Genomic DNA, 16,767 nt, shown 5'->3' with positions numbered 1-16,767 from the left:
AACGCCCCACGGCTGAAAGGGCGAGCATGTTTGGTTTGACGGGAATTCGAACTCGTAACCCTCAGATTACGAATCGAGTACCTTAACTACCTGGCCATACCGGGCCCTTTGTATATTAATACATATAAGTATATAAATGACACACACAGACTTCTTATTACCTAAACTAACAGCTTAAATTAACTTAAACTAGCATGTTTGTTGTTTGAATTAAGCACAAAGCTACACAATGGGCTATCTGTGCTCTGCACACCACGGGTATCGAAACCCGGATTTTAGCGTGCAAGTCCGCAGACATACCGCTGAGACACTGGGGGACCTTAAACTAACAGTAGTTTAAGATGTTAAGTTTAAAATAAACAAACAAAAACTAAAAGATATCTAAAATTTATTCAGGACTTTTCATTTTTTGTTTGCATCCAACGCACATCGCAAATAGACAATAAAAGATAGGGTGACTTGATGACAAACATTAACGGATATAAAAACGTTAAAGTTAAATACAAACATTGCAGACCCGTCCACCCAAGTTACAATTTTCTACGCAGTGTGATTACGAATAAATATTAATAAAAAAAAGTTTAACATGTAGCGGAGGTATATAAACGATAAATTCGCGCCCTTTAAAACTAGTTACAAGTTGAAAGGAGAATAAAGCTAGTTAGGCTTAGCTGAACTCAGTGGGCCGAGCTCAGAACAGTCACTAACTGTTTTGGTCAGTAGATTAAAGGATGAAGCATGTAAATGCATTCTCGTTTTACTAGAAAACACGAAAAATTGATATGGCAAAATATCAGATTTTGGAATGAAAGAGGATTATTCTTTATAATTCTTCATTTCGATTAATAAATAAATTACAACAAGGTACCAGTCGAAGAAACCAGATTTTTTTGTAGCGCAAATAAGATATTCAAGGATTAATAAAATTTTCAAGTTTTATAAATAGTGCAAGCATTTCTCAATTTTAGTAGCATAAACTGTTTTCATTTTCATGCAGACTTGGTTGATGGATATCTGCGCATGCCGTTTCTAATTTTAAAATGATAAGACTAGAAGAAAGGCAACTAGTCAACATCACCCACGCTAACTCTTTACCAACAAAGTGGAATTGATCTTCATATGATAACGTCCTCACGGTTGAAATGAGCGAATGTTATCAGGAATGTTGATGTCGCAATTCGCAAAATGATTGGAGCGTCATAATCACTAGGTCTACAGCAGTGGTGCACAAACTTTTTGAGTCAGGGGCCACAAACAGACTTCTCCTAACAGTTGGATGCCACAAAAAGTGAAGATTAAAATCGTCCCACAGTTGTTTCACACAAGATGGACATCACATTTAAGAACACATAAATAATGATTACATCAAAGAGTTTGCACATTATTCTAAGAAATGTTATGATACGTCAACTGTCACAAATCAGTGCGATGGATGGTGCTGCATGTCATCTACGAGCTTAGAAATGTCCGGCTTGATGTTTGACGTTGAAAGACGCAAGACTGCTTCCAGATGATCATTAGTAAGCTGATTGCGAGTGTTGTTTTTGTTCAGTTTCATGTGCGAGAAAGCCTGTTTGCAGCAGTACCTGCTGCCAAACATGCTGGTGTGGACAAGTGTGTTCTCTTTCGGATTAGCAAATGTATCAGGCAACGTTTTATAGAAGTCAAGCAAACGGTTTTCTCGGTAAATAGCATGCAGTTCATCAGATGCCTGGAGGTCAGTAAGTTCGAGCTGATATTCTGCTGACAAGTCATCGACTGACACACTGAACGGGTCAGCAAAAAGTTTCATCAACAACCTGCATTGGTCAAAGTCATGAAACTGTGAGTTGAAGGATAGAATCAAGGTATCTAGCTTCCCAACATAAACTTGTGTGTCAATGACCTGATTCTTCTGTAGCTGTGACTGAAAAGTGGGAAAGTGCACGAAGTTGCCTGATGCTGCTTGCTGCAACTTTGTCCTGAAAGCTGAGACGTAATTTGCAAGCTGACAGACAAGCTAATTTTTGCCTTGCAACTTCAAATTCAGATCATTCAAGTGTTGTGTCATGTCGACCAGAAAGGTCAAATCAGCTTGCCATGCCGGATCAGTCATGGAACTCACTTCCGTGTCTTTGTTCTTGCTTCTGAGGAATTTATCACCTCATCAATCAACTCACAGAATCTTCTGAGCATCTTTCCTCGACTCAGCCAGCGTACTTCACAGTGATACACAAGGTCACCATAGTATGAATCAATTTCTTCAAAAAGACTTCGAAACTGACGGTGATTGAGCCCTCGTGAGTTGATGAAATTAATGGTTTTCGTAACTAATGCCACGAGTGCCTGAAAACCAAGTTCTTTAGTGCATAGGTTCTGTTGGTGAATAATACAGTGCAACTTCATCAACAGTGCTACCAGCCCGTTACTTTCTCCGGTCATGGCTGGTGCTCCATTAGTTGTCACACTTACCAGTTTAGTGAAATCCAATGAAACATTACTACACTGTCGTACTGTCTCCTCGAATAGAGCAGACCCAGTTGTCTGACCCTTCATGGAACCCATGCCGATTAGTTCCTCTGTGATATCAAACGATGACGACACACCACGAACAAAAACTAGTAGCTGTGCTGTTGAACTGATGTCAGTCGACTCGTCTGCTGCCAAAGGGAAGTAGACAATGTTGGCTGCTTTATTTGTAAGCTGCCTTGTCACGTCTGCTGAGAGGTGTGAAATTCTTCGTTGAACTGTCATACGATTTCAAGCCACCGTCTGTAGCTTGTGAACTACTTCCGTACACAACTTTTCCGATACAGTAATCATACATTGCTTGACAAAATCACCATCAGTGAACGGTCGGCCAGATTTCGCTATCATCAACGAAATATCGTAAATGATCTCACATACTGCACCTAAATCTGCTGTCTGCTTTGAGAAAACGTACTGCTGTTGATTCAGCGACCACCGCAGAGATTCAATTCGTGCTGTTCGTTCATCACCGACAGCATTGTGGAAATCTTTATGCTTCGACTCATAACGATGCTTTATATTGGACACCTTCGCCACTGCTATTGTCGAATGGCACAGCAAACAAATCACGTTCTTCTGTTGTTGAACAAAACAGTATTGCGCAGTCCAATCATCATGAAACTGCCGGTTTTCGTCGTCAACTTTTCTTTTACGATTAGCTGCCATTTTTGTTACTAAATAATACCAAAATAGGGCTGGTAAGTAAATCTCGAAGAACAATTGGAACGCGAGATTTCGTAATTACAGAAATATTACGTCATTGCGCCAATGATTAAATGTCAATACATTAACGAGATTTGCTTATTAAATTTTCTTTATTACTTGACACAAATATGAAATCATCCAGTATCTAATCTAATGTATATTCTTCTATAGCGTTTAATCTTCGCGCAGGCGCAAACTCTCTATGTTTGACTTTCCCGTTGGACATCGCGAGCCACTCGTTGACTCGTCGCGGGCCGGATTTTGTGCACCATTGGTCCACAATACAGAAAAAATTTAAACATTCACAAACAGGCTGTGCTGTCATCTACCAATGCAAGGAATTTTTTCTAAACACGTTTTAAAGGTTCGCGATGACGAGGATAACTATTTTAATTACAGTATTGATACCCATACCATCTGTCTTCAAAATAGATTTTAAAGCTGTTTTAAGACATTAAAATCAAATCTCTGTACATCTCATTTTTCTGTATTCCACTTCATTATTTTTTTAAAGTAACATAATAATATCTAAAGTTAGATTTTTCTTATTTCTTAATATAAAATATTTCAAGTTCATAAAAGTTTGAAAAACAAGTCAAATGGCTCCTATCCTCTTATGGCGAGAAATACAAAAAACTCGTTGTTTTTCACTTATTTACAATATTAACTCACTGTCCGCCATTTCTATATCCTCAAATAAAAAACGGAAGTGGAATATGTATTTTCATTATCTCTATGTAATCATGCAATACACTAGAATGCAAACATGAAAACCGTTTAGCTAGTTTTGTGATAATTTAGCATGTTGAACTTTTATAGTATAGGACAGAAGAAGAATAGTAACTTATAAACTGGGACAAGCAATCTTAATTTAAACAGATAGATAAAACTTTTCGTATGAGTAGCTAAAAAAATTAATCAACGAATATTACTTGATAAAACAAAATTCCCCATTAATTACTTACATTTCCAAATTGGTATATTTTACTAGAGATAACAAATATACACAGTATCTGTATTTAACTAGATACCATTATACACCCAGTTCTTGAATGTAAACTGAAATCTGTAATATATGATGGTGAAAACCATGGGAAAGTGAGAAAAGCTTTTAATGGGCATGAAGCATTGTGGACAAATAATTTTTCTCTACATTAAACTGAATAACAGGTTTAAGACTGTGATAGACGAATTATTACACTTTATACCAATATGCATCTTCTTACCAATAGAAATTTGGACCAGAAAAACCGTTTAGGTTAACCAATAAATTGAGATCAACACGTAAACCATAATAATTCCACTCTTGTAATTACTTCTTTTATATTTTAAATATACAACTATAACAAATGTTTACAAAATAAAAAAAGATTTACTACTTTTTAAAGGAAGAATAATTTTCTTGAAATAGCAGCTAATAGAAAATTGTCTTACTAATTTAAAAATTTAAGACTCCAATCTTGTGGTAGTTAGTATAATATTGAAAGATACTTATTGACAATAAAAAAGAAGTTCCATAGAAATATTTTATAATGTTAGACAAATTATCACTAAAAAATTTAGTGAAGAAAATGTACTGTGTTGCTTTTATAACAGTTTTAAAATTTCAATGCTTTAAACAAGATCAAGGCACGAGCTCATCTCACTAACCAATACAAATTGGAAATGTTTTAATACATCAAGCCAAAAAATAGTTATGCCATAATTTCAACTCCTATGTTAAGACTTTGTTTAGTGATGAAGATATTTTTCAAAAACTGTACAACTCCACAGACATAAATAAATTTGGAGTTGCCACAACTCCAGAGTAAGTTGAGGTGAAAAGTCTTAATTCAGAAATCAAGAAGCTGGATACATGTTAAATGGATTTATACTTTGTGAAAATGTAATAATGGACATAAATCTGAATATGCTAGAATCAAAGGTTACCTTAAGTACACCATAAGCTTTAACAATTTGTATTATTTCTAAAATAGGGCTCTACTAAATCACATGTATTCTTTTAAAAACTCTCAAGACAAGCTGAACTCCCACTTAAGAATGGATTGATAACTATCATACAACAATGCTAGCAATATTGAAAGAAAAGCTACATGCATACAAGTTAAACTGAGAACACTGATCTTGGGCTGTAGTTTATAAATCAGCAGAACCCTCTGAACTTTGAGACTTTGTTTATCACTGTCACTTAGAGTATGAGTGGGTATGTTAGATTTGAGTGAAGACTTAGGATTAAAAAGGAGTGAAGTATCTAAAAATACCATGGTTATTATTTTACCTTATATGGACAAATATTCTTGATTATTAAACATCAGTTGAAGAATATTATCCATACAATTAACCTGCAGGCACAGTTCAGGTATGTCTTTACACCTTATTGTCATCCTAATTCCTTTTTTTAATTTTAGGACGAAATTTCAATTCTGCAATCTTCTTTTGTTGTGTAATATATTAAATATTAGAGAAACATGCTATTCCTAGGCCTTAGTTTAAGTCTAACACACTCACCCACACTCTAGATGAATGTAATGTACCAGTCAATTCCAATTTAAGATCTTGGTTACGGCCACCACGAACAAAGTCACTGTAGTAAAGTCTCTGCTTATTTTTAAGCAGAGTTCAGGGTTCAATTTTCTTAGTTCAACTCATTACTTAGTAGTAAAACTTAAAATATGGTGTTCAAAAACTACATTACACACAGTAACATCCTGAATATATGTAATTAACATTTGTGACCCCCAATCTCTACTATACCTTGACAATGTTTTTTTTCATGTTTAGTGCCTTAAACAGACATATTCTGTACTTTTTATAAAGAGATTTTCTAAAAGCAGATATATTTCTCATCCCATCATGCATAAGTTCTAAATTCAATTTTTTATTATACAAAGTCTAAGTGTATCAATGTGTATTTTATAGTCAAGGTTGATATGAAAGCACTGTTTATGTCTAGTAAAGTGTGATTTATTGTAGCAGTAGGCTGTCTAAAATGTTGGTGGAATTTAATAAACTACAGCTCAATGTAAAGTTTTGGCTTCTGAAAAAATAATACTCAAACATTAGCCCAAAACATGAAAACCTCAGACTTCATATAGATAGAGACTTTATCACTCAAATGCACAGCCTACAAAAATTTGTTGGCATAAATTAAAACTTAATACCAAGGAAGTTTGCATTACTAGAGCATGAATAAACAATATGACTAAACAAGGTCATAAAATGTGCTTTGCAACTGAAAAAAACATTAACAAGTGAAATGCAACATGGAAGGCAGAATTCATCATGTAGTCTGTATGAAGTTAGAAAACAAAGAAATATGTAGCATAAACCAATATAAGTGACATTTTAATATCACTAACTACAACTGATTTGGAAATAAGTATATATCATAAAGAATAAAGCAAGACAGTATTCATACTGAAACTGCTGTGCATAATGTTTACACGTATCTTGCAGATGTTTATTTCTTTTATAAGGATTTCATTTCTTGAGAGCACTGATTAAACAGTAAAAACAAGGTGAGCAGATAAAAGTCACAAGATTTACTAATAGCATTGGAAGTTATAATATACAGCGACATATTAAGTTTCAGTAAGCCATCATTTCCACTCTTGAAAATGCGTAACATTCTATGATACCTTGTTATTCATACTAACAAGTCTGTGTTTCAGACATTCATGATAAATATTAATGAATCTGTCAACATAATTTTCAAACACCTTGTATAAAACAATATTGATATAGAACCAGTCTGTTAATTATTAGAAAGTTAAGAAAAATCAACTTTATAAATTACAATATATTTTTCATAATGCTTAATCGTGTTTTTTTTTCACACCATCGTAAAACAGTTTATAAAGAAAAAGACAGCAAATTCAAATATACAATTGATAAATCACTTTTATATGATTCTAGGATCTACTTGAAAATCTGGATTGAAAAGTTGATTTTCTCTATTGTTGTTTGCATCAATTCCAATTACCTTCTTTAAAACTGGAAAAAGTTAAACTTTAAACAAAAAATTAAATTTTGAAACAGTGTCCGAGTATTAACAGATCTTATCACAACAGTTAAGAACTAATCATAACAGAAGAGCATCATTCATCTAATTTACTGTGAGTTAATATTTTTCACTGCAATGGAAATATTAGCTTTAATCTCATGTGAAATGTTTTCAATGTTGCACCAGAATTCTGATAGATGACATATCCACTTTTAAAGCAACACATCTGATATTGAACTCTGAAAATAAAACAAAAATACTGGTTGTATATAATTGTATGTTCTTTGCACAAGACAAAAGTGCACATTATTTTTTAATAAAAATAATCTGCAAAGGATGTATGTAGCAAATTTTAACATTAATACTTTTCTAAAGTCTTTCTCTATGAGGATAAAATACTTAATGCATTATTTTAGCAACTTTTATTGCTTCTTTTGGCCATTACACACATAATAAATGTGAATGAAAACATATTCTCTCTCTCTCTTCCCCATGCCATATACACATGTGAAGTTTTCTTTCAAACTCATGATGTGATGAAGTTGAAAACTAAGGAAATTACAGGCTAAAACATTATTATATAGTTTTGCTAAGAGCCGAAACAATTACCAAGTAGCATGTGATTGTCTCAGCGTTATACTGTTAAAAAATTATAAGGTTAAATGCCTGATGACAGTAGAAAATTGCTACTATGGAGCTTTTCAACTAATAAAAGTATTAAAAACAAATTACTTGGAATGTCAAGTCTTCCACAATGTATAAATGGATATTTCTTTAATATACTACTACAAAGATGGATACAGATATTTCTGTAGAAAACTCAAATCAGGTAAATACTAGAAAAAATATTTACATACTAAATAGCTAATAAAAAAAAACTGACTCACACTGACATATCACCAACATTAACATTTTTAGTTATCATCAGTTTGCAGTTTTATGGAAATTTAGCATATTCAAAAAACTAAAATGCAATATTCTCTGGTTACACTTCAACTATGAGATTTCCTAAGTGGACAAGATATTTTGTTTTTTAAACAAAATTAAAAGATACTGCATTTAATGAACTAATTAATTTAAATATTTTTAGATTTAAACATATTAGCATTCAATTTCTGTCGCTTTCTAGCATTATGACTAGTAATCTTAAGTGCCACACTTCATTCTCACAAACCTATCACAAGTATTAGCAGTTTTCTTTTAAATACGTCTTTTACATTATTTTGTGTGCATGTATGAATAATATGATAAATCTATGAAAAGATATTTTTAAAGTACTTGCATACAAAATTACCAAATTAACAACTTTTAACAGCAATAGATTTGAACCTATAAAACTATCCTAGAATTCTACTTTGCCTAAAACAATACATTGACACTTCCTGCAGGTTTATATTGATACAAACTCATCACTAATACTGTGTTCATTCATTATCTGAAACTCTAAAGATTAACTTGTGATAATAGTGTACAGAATACCATAAAACATCACATACTTTTTGTTTTCACTTAATGTGTCCAGTGAATGTTGAATTTAGAAATCAGTGAAAAGTAAATTATGAATATAAATAGCTTGTCAAGATCAAGTGTAGAAATCTAAACACAGTAAGTAGCTAAAGTTTTTCATGATATATTTGCAAAAACTCCAGAACCAAATTTTAAAGGATGCAAATATCTACTTACTTCCAAATTTTCCAAGTAAAAGCTTTAAATCAATAATTCCTAAAATACAGATGTATGTAGTTGTCTTGGCACTTACTTGAAACTGGTTTAGGTGACTTACTTATGTACAAATATAAAGAAACTTTAAGATGCCCAAGCTGCAAGTTCTTTAATATCTTCATCTTCTTCCTCATGAACTTTCACTTTACCTGTAAGTTTACAGAAAATAAATCACAATTCCTGATGCAGTCTTCCACACCATGTCTTTCAGTTACTGTAATAAATGATAAAACTGCCATTTTCTATCAGTTTTGTCATGATTCTAATGTTATCAATTTAAAATATCATATAATGTCATGCTGTAATTCAAGCAGTTGTACGACATTAATTTTAAAAATTGATAAACTGCAAACACAGGATCTGAAATAGCTGTTTGCAAATCATTATTTAGAGACCATCAGAACTAAACATGCAAACAAAACAAACTTAATTATGAAAACTGATACAATAATTTTATTTACATTCTTTGCCAGCTTTGTATTGAAGCATTAATAGAGTTATAATAAAAAAAAAGTTGGGAATAACAATAATTTCCACCCTAAAAAATATGAAAGATTAAAACTATGTTTATAGTTTCCAGCACAATTCTTTACAGAAAAATACTGAAAAATTGATAATTTTTTACAACATTAAGGTGTGATAATGTTTAAATTGTTAAGTTTTATTACATTCAAAGATAACTTCAAGAAAATTATAAACCTTATTTAAGAGATTTAAATATCAAAGTATTTTCATAATCATGATTCTATCTTCATTCATGAAGATCGACAACTACGGCTCTCCAATGTTCTCCATTACTTATGAGGGTCGACAGCTATGGCTCTAGATTCTTTTCTACACTTGCAATAATTTGCCCCTCACAAGTAAATTTCACTATTTGTTCCAGCTCTATGCTTTAGTTTTGTTTTATACCAAGTTTATAGTTTTTCAGTTATCAAATAATCAGTGTATTTCTTCTTCAGATTCACCCTAAAGTGCTGTATCATTCGTATACTTGTTATTACAGATTCTATTTGCATAAGCCTTTATTAATTCTGTATCAGTAATTACCTCTCTCATTAACTTGCATAATGAAGGGTTGTAGTAATAAGGGCACTAACACAGAAGAATAGCAATGTGAGTAACAAGAAAATGTTTCCAAGGAGAGATGATTGTTTTAGACAGAAACCTAAAATGCTCCTTGTGACACAAAATTCAAATGCTGTACAAAAGAAAACAAACAACAAATTAACCCCAAATATGTTATCAAATTACACAGCAGAAATGCATTGCTTTCCTCAAATATTTTAGAGGTCTTTTGATAATTGCTTTTCATTTAAAGAACAAAATCCAAATTTACATGGCAGTTGTTTAGGTTTTAAATCTTATAAACTCCTAGGGAGGATGTGAGACAACCTGGGATGATCAGAAACTCTTGTTTCTCTTTAGTCCTGCATGCATTGAGGTTGAGTATTACTGATGTACTGTGGGTGAGGCACGCAATAGGTTTGTTGTATGTCGAGAGTGTCGAGAAGAGCTGTGACAGAGGGTTTGGAGAAGCCACAACACGATATGCAGGTCTAAACAGTGAGGTCTGTGAGCAATGAGATTGAAGTATGAAGATAGAGCAGTGAAAATCAGGCTGAAGTTTTGTAATGTAATGTGAGAGTAGGAGTAAGATTTGAGGGAAAGAGAGGTGAAGGTAGTTAAGTACGACAGAGAGAGAGAGATAAGCATAGGAAATAATCGATGATATAGTAACAGGGTAGACAGAAGGTAAGAGGAAACCAAGAAAGAGGTCCTTCAAGGGTTATAGTACCAGGGATCTATAAATTCAACAGCTCGAAATTTTGCTGTGGAGGAAACCACTTTCACTAGGCAGGTGCTGAATATTCTACCTACCCAGTGCCCATTGCTGAAAACAAGATAGGTGAAGGTTAGTGCTTACCAGTGATAGTATAATTGTGTTATTGTTTATTAAGTGGGGAGGATGTATTTTGATGGCTTTATTCTGTAGGTTCTTTAATCATGAGTATGTGTTTTTATGTATTGCAAGTGGCTATGTTGCCATACTAAAAGAGGGATCTAATATAGGCTTTGTAAATTGTTAAAATGGTTCTGACTAAGCAATCTTTATTGAATCCACTTACATGTTTTAGAAAACAGATCATGTTGTTATCTATGCCGATGTCACTAAGATGTCATATCCATGATAGGTTTCGTGTGAAAGAAAGTCCTAGAAATTTGATTAAATTGCTGAAATGGATGTCGGTGTTGTTGAAGTTTAGTTTGGTGTTGTTTTTTTTCCTGTATTTATTGGTCTTTTGGTATAAAGCTATAGCTTGGATTTTTGTGGGGTTTAAGGCAATGCACCATCTGTTGCATCATGGTGCAACAGAATCAAGTGTTGCTTGAACCATGGTTGTTATGGTGTGTGGGTTGCTGGAGGTATTCCATATGGCTATGTCAAAGACATATTGAGACAAGGGTATAACCGAGGATGTGAAAGGGTATGTCATTGTATAATGCAGGGCTTAGTACTGAGTCTTGAGGTACACTGGCAACTAAATCGAAAAGATCAGAGTATGCACCAGGTACTTTGACTAGCTGTAAAATTAGTGATGAAACTTTTTATCCATTGGATTATGCCAGGTGGCAGGCTGATGGTATGTATTTTGTATCTGAGACCATTGTGCCAGACTGAATTGTGGGCTTTTTGGGCATCAAGAAAGGTAACTATTTTGGTTTGCTTGATGTTAAAGCTATGGAATACAGATTCTGTAAGTTTAACTAGGTGGTCTGTTGTTTGCCTTTTTCTATTCTGGCATTTTGAATATTGCTTAACTTATTGGGTTGCAGGTACCAATTTATTCTGTTAGTCATGGCTTTTTCCATTAGTTTGTCAATAGCGTTCAGTAACCTGATACGTCTGTAGTTACTGGGATTTCTGAGGTTGTGTTTTTTAGGTATTAAAAAATAAAGCTTATAATAATTTTTATATATATATACACATGTTGGTTCAAGGTGCTTCCTCTACTTTATGTTTGTTTGAAAACAGCCTCATGACCTGTTAACACTGGTCTTTTGCTGCTCTTAGTGAACATGACAAAACACCTCTTCCACTAAAAACATTTTGTCACATGCAAATCTGAAATTGTATTAACATAATTATAATATTTTAGCTTATTATTTTCCCAGTCAGCTGAATAAAATTTATTCAGAAACACAAAAATATCACAAAATGTATTAGTTTCCTTCAGTCCAGAGCAACAGATATTGTTCTGAGTTGTGTGCATTAAGAGTAAAGTAATGTACAGTAGTTTATTTATTTATTTATATATATACTTTACCTATTATGGATTAAAAGCACACACCTAGGAATAACAGTTATTAACTACAGGTGCAACAAACTGTGTGCTCAAAACAGTGCGTGTATGTGTATGAAAAAAATACCTGTGATCTATGATAAAAGTCTTCTTATAATAACATTCAAATAAACAGCCTCTTCCAGTCTGAAGGCCTTTTCCATAACTACCAGAAAACAAATATCTATTTTTCAAAGAAAATGTGTCCAACTATTAATGTTTTGATTTAGTGTTTCAAACAATATATAACAAAATCAAATGGAAAGAATATAATAATTAACATATTGGTGGTGAATAATATCAAATAGAGTTTCAAAAAATGTATTCCTTACTTGATGTACTAGGTTCAGCTTGTGGTGGACTAGGCAGATTTTCAGTTACAGGTCCTTCTACATCTAACAACTGTTTGTCCAACTCTTCCTGCTCAAGTTCTTCTAGTTCTTTTGACAACTCATCCTTTTAAAAAAACAGAAAATTTTTTTAAGAAACTTCAATAATCAAACAACTTGAGATGTTATAAAAGCAAATTTGTTTCTGGCACAAGTTGGATAGTTTTATGGAAATAAAAACAAACTAATATATATTTTGCAGTTGTGATTTTGTCCTTAAAAACCAACCCATCTTCTTCATGAATTGGATGGTTCCACATTACAAAATGAATGTAATCTTATCTTTGAAAACACAGTGAACACTAATTCACGTTAAAACTTTCAACACAGAACCTGCAATTTGTAGGGGGCCCATATACATATTTCACTTGTGCAACAACACACATTGTAACTGAGATTTTGTTAAACATTAAGCATCTTGTATATAAAGAATAACATTATTTTTATATAAGTGTTTCTACTAACAATATGTTACCTAACTATTGTAGTTATTTACATTCAAACTCTTAAAAGATGAAATTAAGGCAGTTTTCATATTTCATTTGCACAACCTCTAGAACCTCTGAAATGAATATCAAAAAGTTTTTTTTTAATGTTTATACTTTATTTTTAATTTTCTCTATAATTTCACTAACCATAAATATTATAATCAATGTACAGTGCATTGAATTATTTAAAATGTAGAAACAAAACAAATGTACATATATTTTAATATAGTTATATTTGTAATTTCAGGTCTTTTCCTTTTTACACATTTAATTGTTAAGGTTTTTTTCTTTTCCTTTTCTTATCTTTTACCTTTCATTACTCATTTCATTACAAGTCAACAGTACCCTTGAGGTATAATGACAGTAGAGATGCACTAGCATTTGGCCAAATCATCTACTCCCACATACAAGATCATAAGCCTTGAAAACTGATATGAAGTATGATGTATTTTTAGAAAAAAACAAAAACATTTGAACTTTTCAATTATGCATTTTACAACACAAATAATACATAATTAACTAAGATACAAAAGTAAGACCTAAACAATTTAATTAACTATAAAATATTTAGCTGAGAAAAAAACCAAAGTGCTCTCAGAGATCAAGCTGACAACAATCCTACAGGCAATTATACTCCACCAGATGAGAAAAACTGTGCATCAATTTCAAAATACATGTTAGTGGATTATGATAAAAAAGGAGCTCTTTCTAATGATTATATACATGTATATGTAGCTACTAGATGTATGTTATAAAGCTCAAGAAAATGTATAGAATATGGGTGTAGCAACCATCAGGATTTGACAGATTTGTTACTTATTTCTACTCCATTCAACAAGAGAATTTTGCAACTGACATGTCAACTGGGCAAGTTAATGTAATTAATTATCTAGATATAAATCTATGAGACTGAAGTTATGCAAGTCAAGTCCAAGTGTACAAAAGTTGAGACTTTCCAATAACATCTAGGTCACATGACAAAACAAAACTAAATTTCAAGTATTTTTAAAAGGTTTCTTATGAACTAAAGTAAAGGAATTAAAATTTAGATTACATAAATCTTTAAATTATAAAATACACTATAATGTTAATTTCAGTCACATACATTTATAGTAAAATTGTCTAAATTTTGGATGTAACTCACTGACTTATGCAAAAATATTTAAAGTAGCTGTTAAGAAAGTGTTAATAGATAATTGCAACAAGATGACTACAATGCATCTAAACATTGTTACAAATATCTTCAATCACCAAAATAAATATTTGCTAACTACTTTTGTTTTTTCATGAATAACAAATTTATAAGATATCATTAACAAAAGGTTTTAGCTTAATGATCGGACCTCATCAATATCATGGCCAAATCCAACAGGATTAGAAATAGCTTCAGATATCTCATTTGCAATTTCTTGTTGCTCCTGCACTTCATCCATAAGATCATGAACTTTGTCAACATCCCTGTGATAGAAAATAACATTTGTGAACATTATTAAATATTGCTGATTAGTTCCACAAAAACTTTACTAAATGTACAAAAAAGTACATTATTATTATTAAACCTAAACAATTTAAGTACATTATTATAATAATACTTTTTTTGTTTGTATTATAAAAGTATTATAAAACAAAAAAAACAAGCAGTATTTATGTCATACAGTTACATACAGTTATATAAAAATATAAGCTAAAATTTTCACAAATAAAAATATGAAAGCATAATCATGTACACAAACTCATGGACTCTCCACAAATTAGAAACAGTTTCAGGTTTATTCCAGTTGCTTACACCTTATATGCATATATTTTATGTACATAATGGATGACTATATATTGATTAACTACTTTTTTAAACTTAATTTCAATAGTCATTATAAAATTTCTAAACATCACAATTAAAAATAAAATATGAAACATCTTTATAATAAATATTGAAATACAAAATGACACTATTGCAGAAATTTAACATACAATCATTTTCATAAAATATAACACTAATTTCTCATGATGTAAATAAAGAAAAACATTTAAATATAGACATCTTATTCTCACTGCTAATAAAACATTTGTCACTTAATTAACAAAATACTGACAAATGTGTGATGGCATGTACTTAAGAAAATTCATCAAACAAGATTTCAAACAAAAAAGCATACTATGTTTAAATATAGTTTACATTACTGAACATTATGTTATAATGTATATTTTTATTAGTTCTTTTACAGATTTATTCACATCAGTACAAATAAGTCATTTATATTACTTCTTAAAATATCTCAATTTGATTTGTGTGCCATATTGATCCACGAGAAACTAAAAATATGTAAATACAAAAGGATAATATTATGTCTTGTAAGAACCAGAATCAATTAAACCAAGTACATTATCAGGAAGTTACAGAGTAACAAAATGAATAACAAAACTAACAGCACAAAGGATACAAATATATATCATTTGGAAATGATCAAAGTTTATTACTGCTAATAAAGTATCTTTACTGTTTAATATTTTCAATTTTAATGTTTCACTTATTTATTCTCAGATGTACCTCATAATAAGTATCAACTTCACCTCTGTAAAATGAAAGATTTATACTAGTAGGTAACGTGGTCTCCTAGACATGTTTTTAATATTCATGAGTTTTGTCCCAGGGAAGTTTGGTTTGAATTTTTTACAACACTACATGAGGGCTATCTGTACTAGCTGTCTGCAATTTTGTAGTGAAACACACAAAGGGAAGACAACTGGTCATCATCACCTTTCGATATCTTTTGAGCTACTCTTTCATCAATGAATAATAGGATTAACTGTCAGATTTTTCAATCCCCATTGGCTGAAAGAATGAGCCTGTTTGGTGGGATGGAGATGCAACCTTTAGACTGTGAGTCAAGCCCCTAATGACCTCGTCATGCTGGGCCCTTGCACTAAGAAACAAAATTCTGTAAAACAAAGTGATCATAGTTGAAAGATTTAGTCTTTCATTGGATAATCTATTTTCTTTTTTTTTTATGCAAAAATCAGATGACTATCTTGGGCTATCCAAACATTTATCTTCTCATAAACACATGACTCTCGTACTTATGTAACATTAAAGCTCTTAGCATGTATCTCAGGTCCTTAAATATTTAACTTCACCATCCATTAACAGGTGTTTTGTGAATGAAAAAGCACATTATAAGTTGCAGTAATGAAATGTCATCAGATTATGAACCATGTTTCTCACCATAACTGGTCATATATAATGTTAACCTTAGGTCTATGTACATTTAACTAAAACAGGGTCAGTGTTTCAGCTGTGAAAATTTACAATGAAAATTCTGACTTGTATTTCATAAATTTGATAATTTTAGCTCTCATGGAAAGTTTATTAGTAAGAAATTGATACACCCATGTTAGTTTTATTGCCATAAGCAACTATACTAGAAATGATCTATTTTTGTTAGCCTAACTTTATACAAGGTTGGTCAATTTCACTGACCTTGTAACCACCAAAAAAATAATAATAAAGGGAAGACAAAATTATTTACTCTTTCTAGAAAACTTTCAAATTGTAACCAGAAGTTACATTTATCTTAAACAGCTTTATATTCTCAACAGTACACATCTGTTTA

At 31.7% G+C, this 16,767-nt stretch overlaps 1 protein-coding gene across 8 annotated transcripts in view; it reads right to left on the bottom strand.

Moving 5' to 3' along the window:
* Positions 1-6,299: 6,299 nt before the first annotated feature.
* LOC143232213 (charged multivesicular body protein 4c-like) overlaps positions 6,300-16,767 on the bottom strand; it is a 30,226-nt gene continuing 19,758 nt past the window's right edge. For 4 of the 8 annotated variants that reach the window (XM_076467366.1, XM_076467367.1, XM_076467369.1 and 1 more), the window contains 4 exons: positions 14,503-14,617; positions 12,615-12,738; positions 8,976-9,087; positions 6,300-7,455 (listed from right to left, as the gene is read on the bottom strand). In XM_076467366.1, coding sequence (XP_076323481.1) covers positions 9,023-9,087; positions 12,615-12,738; positions 14,503-14,617 — 304 coding nt within the window. In that variant the 3' untranslated portion in view covers positions 6,300-7,455; positions 8,976-9,022. Of the gene's footprint in view, positions 7,456-8,899; positions 9,088-12,614; positions 12,739-14,502; positions 14,618-16,767 lie in introns of all 8 variants that reach the window. The other 4 variants (XM_076467370.1, XM_076467371.1, XM_076467372.1 and 1 more) reach the window with 2 other exon arrangements.

The sequence above is a fragment of the Tachypleus tridentatus genome, chromosome 11 (assembly GCF_004210375.1).
Source record: "Tachypleus tridentatus isolate NWPU-2018 chromosome 11, ASM421037v1, whole genome shotgun sequence".
Lineage (NCBI taxonomy): Eukaryota > Metazoa > Arthropoda > Merostomata > Xiphosura > Limulidae > Tachypleus > Tachypleus tridentatus.
The sequence above is the reverse complement of the archived record's forward strand: the minus strand, read 5'-3'. Positions and strand labels throughout refer to the sequence as shown.